We start from the raw sequence: 4,038 nt of genomic DNA, 5'->3' as shown, positions 1-4,038 counted from the left end.
TATCTCGGATACTACATGAATCTTTTGCAAATCCTTAATGTTTGAAAAATATCATTTCATGACATGCATACTTTGTACTATGTTTTGATTTTCGTTGATCGGAAATAAACTATGATTGAATTGAATTGAATTGAATTGAAAAAATACAACCACTTACCTTCATGTTGTAGGGAACGTAACGTACTGATGCGCATCTGTTTACTGCATACACTTGGAAGCTAGTCATAGATGCTTGCATTGAATCTTTTAAGCATTGCTGCAGTGACCTCAAACTTATTACAGCAGCCAAAAGTGGTCTTGGTTAAGACTATGGCTTCTAGAGTTTTAGTCGAAAGCTGGTTGCGATACTTGTTTTTTGCCCATGTCACTATGGAGAAGATGCGTTCGACTGAAGCATTGGAGATGGGACAAGACAGCGCTCCGAGGGCACAAAGTCCTATTGTCCTGTATGGCTTGTGTCGGTCGGAGTTTTCATGATTCAAAATGCCCTTCCAAAAGGACTGGCTGTCATCTGGTATGCTGCCTTTGAAGATCTTCTCTTCCTTCCACAGATGCAAGCGGATCATTCTGTACTGTTCCTCAACCACATCAAGGTCCTCACACAGATGAAGAAGAGGAAGGTCTGAAAAGGCACAACATGACATTTGCGACAGTACATTCTTGGGATGAAGTAATGACAATTTTTGGAATGTCTTCTTGCTCTCAGGTAGCCTCTTTTCTATCTCAGATATGAGACATGCAAGAAAGTCAGCACATCGGGTTCTCACATTGTCTACGATCTGTAGATGGGCAGGCTCCCTCTGCAACCTGACTGCTTCAGCTGTAAATTTGTGACCATAGTCTATGAGATTCAGAGGACGTCTTGCACCAGTACCGTGATCATACACCCGTTCCTTCAATGACTTGTGCTGCATGTCTAACGCATCTGAGAGCCCTTCCGGTGATGCATTTTCAGCCTGGAATTTCTGATTCAGGCGGTCTAGGTTCTCCACAACTGGTGCAAGGAATGTAAAGTACAAGAAATTTGACTTGTCGTCAAACATGTGGAACAGCATCCTCGCTCGGTAACGGACATCTTGCGTGCCTTCGTTCATTGCCATTTGGAAATAGTTTTTCAGAGGATCCCAGTGTTCCCAAATCCTCCGGATGAGCTCCCCCCTGACTAGCCAACGAGTTGTAGACATTTTTTTGAAGGGCATCTTCTTGCTTGCAAGTTCTCCTTCCTCTAGCTCTTCAGCGCAGAATGTGTCATAGAGTGATTTATATGCTTCTCGGCGCAAGAAGCTGTGGCTGAAGAAACTTGGAACTTCACAGAGCATGAATCCCACATTTGAAGGGAGTCCCTCAAATGCCTTCTGTACGCACAATGCGATGGAATGGCATACACATTTCATGAGTGTGCATTTTGGTGCAACCTCTTTTACTCGGCTCCAAACACTGTTGTGTTCTCCGGTCATGTTTGAAGCTCCATCTGTTGCAAGACCTACACAACGGGAGAGGTTCAGATTGTACTCATCTAGAACGGTTTGTAATGCCTTGAAGAGCTGTTCGCCGGTGGCTTCGCAGATCTCTTGAAACCCCAAGAGTACGGTCAGTATTTCCATTTTCTCCTCACTAAAGTATCTTGCAAGGATGGCAAGAACTCTTGTTGATGACACATCTGTACTCTCGTCGATTATCAGAGAAAATGCTTTCTCTGACATATCTTCCTTTACTTGCTCCTTTATGGTAGGAGCAATAACTTGTGTCACAAGTTTTGTACATTTGGTGCGATGTATCGAAATGGACTCTAGAGTGCTACCAGCTGCATACTTTTTGATCGTCTCAGACAAATGATCAATCGAGCTCAGAGGACTATGACAGCATGTCGTAACAGCCAAATGAAGCTCGGCGGCCTTAACAGCATCAGCAGGCTGGATCTTTTTACTGCATGTAGCGAATTTGGTCATTGAACTCCCTGCAATAGCTCTTCTCGCCGCAACGTGGCTTGGGGTATCTTGATGTTTTTTTAAGGAGGCATGATGAGGCTTTAGCTGCTTTCTGCAGTATTTACAGAATGGTAATTTCACATCGTTGTCCATCACAGAAGTAAGCCAGTTAAACTCAGTTTCCCATGAGGTCAAATACTTTCTTGATGCCTCATACTTGGTCTTAGATTTCTTTGCTGGTGGTGTGGCCATACTGAATATGCCTAGTCTGAAAATAGTGCAGAGATAGACAAGGGCAAGGGGCTATTGTAGTAGTAGAAGTATAGCATAGTAATTGCACATATTGGTATTACTTTTCAAAACAAAGATATAAATTAAATATCACAATATTAGATATCACTGTTGACAAGGGTTGATAAATCGCAATTCACTTTTGCTTTACATCTCATTTTTTTTTAAAATCAGTACACAGAGTAGTTCTAAGGTTTTGTAATTTAATCAGTTGTAATTCTTCATGTTTATGATTAATTTTAATCTGTCCTTGTTCGTTATGTATTACAATTTCAAAAAAGCAACTTACCACCACTGCTGTTTAAGTGCCATCACTTTGAAACTCGAAAGTTATGTGGTCTAGATCCTACTAGAAACATATTCTCATGCAACTCGAGGGAATTGAGGTAGTAGCCTTCTTATCATTCATGTTGTCTCTCTTCTTTTTTTTTCCTGAAGAATTCAAGATTTATGACTGATCAACAGTATTTAGGAGATATTGGATAAAAACCGTTCCTACACTGACAGCATGAATGTCCTCATAGTGGATGAGTGTTGTCAATCAAACACTTCTGCCTAGTAGCAGGCAGCTACCTAGTACTAGTAGATATCTAGTCATCCTTTCCATTTGCATAACTGTTGCGTGAATGCACATTGCAGCACCACCGAACACGCACAAGTCTCAACCAGCACACAGAATCACAGTCCTACACAGTATACAAGTAGTTGTCATTTGTCAAATATCGATTACAGATCTAACCATGATTTACTCGATGCTATTAGAGTCAGCTTATCATTTACTCGAGTATTTAAGATTTGCAACTCACCAGTATAAGACAGATCTTTCGAGATATCTGGGGAAAGTGGGTAAGGGTTTCAACTACAAGATAACCACAAACTGATATAATTATATCGAACACTCATTATCAGTAGTGAGCTCGCTGGTTTCCAACCAGTACTGCTTCCAACACTGTCCCAACCTCCCTGCTATGACGTAGCCAGCACAGCTGGTGGCCGCGGTTTGTAGCTTTATCAGCAGTAGACAGCTGAGTATGATCTGACAGCAGCGTGGCGACCATTGCATCGGCGCGTGTGCGTGCAGTACACACAGTCACACACATGCATTGCGTACAATGTGCGATGTGTGTTTTGTGTGTGTATAAGATCTGACAGTATACCAAGACAATAACGCACATGTTATGTATCTATGGGAAAGTGTTACGCCATGCTTTCTGGAAAATAGACTAGTTTTCATGGTGATTTTGTTTATTTCTTTCGAAATCACCCGAAAATCCCCAAAAGATAACCAAAAATCACCAAAAGATCACCAGAAATCACCAAATATGGATTTGGTTACCAGGATAAAATTTTGTCACCAAGGGTTTCAAAAAATCACCAAATTTCACTATTTTTGGTTACCAAGATCACCATCTGGCAACACTGCACAGCGACAGGCTCAATGCACACACACCAAAAATCTTCGCGATATATTGCCCGTACCCATAGTGCGTGTATCATGTCTCCGCGAACGATCAGCTTGGCGAGCGAGAATGCTCACTGTGCTACCACAGATTGTATAGAGTTCTGTGTGTCGTGCGACCTGAGCCTGCGAGCTGGCGCGAGCTGTATAATTATAACCCGTATACAGCGTGTTCGTGTGCGTGCGTCCAAGAACGATGATAGAGCTTTCGCCACGCACTGACGCGGGATACCATCGCGCAAAAGCTGCACGTCGGTGTTTGTCTTTTGTTTTTCTTTGTTTTTTGTACCGCTCTCGACGTCGACACGGAGGAGGAGCGCGGACGAAACCCGGCCCATTCGATAGAACAGACCCTCCCGC

At 42.6% G+C, this 4,038-nt stretch overlaps 1 protein-coding gene across 1 annotated transcript; it reads right to left on the bottom strand.

Annotated features, from left to right (window-relative positions):
* Nucleotides 1-218: 218 nt before the first annotated feature.
* Nucleotides 219-2,180, bottom strand: LOC140234017 (zinc finger protein 862-like). The gene has a single exon (XM_072314100.1). The coding sequence runs from the start codon at nt 2,178-2,180 to the stop codon at nt 219-221; it is 1,962 nt and encodes a 653-aa protein (XP_072170201.1).
* Nucleotides 2,181-4,038: the final 1,858 nt, after the last annotated feature.

The sequence above is a fragment of the Diadema setosum genome, chromosome 10, assembly GCF_964275005.1.
Source record: "Diadema setosum chromosome 10, eeDiaSeto1, whole genome shotgun sequence".
Taxonomy (NCBI): Eukaryota; Metazoa; Echinodermata; class Echinoidea; order Diadematoida; family Diadematidae; genus Diadema; species Diadema setosum.
The sequence above is the reverse complement of the archived record's forward strand: the minus strand, read 5'-3'. Positions and strand labels throughout refer to the sequence as shown.

Excerpts from the sequence above, each read along its gene's own strand:
- LOC140234017 (XM_072314100.1), bottom strand. The coding sequence starts at position 2,180 with ATGGCCACACCACCAGCAAAGAAATCTAAGACCAAGTATGAGGCATCA.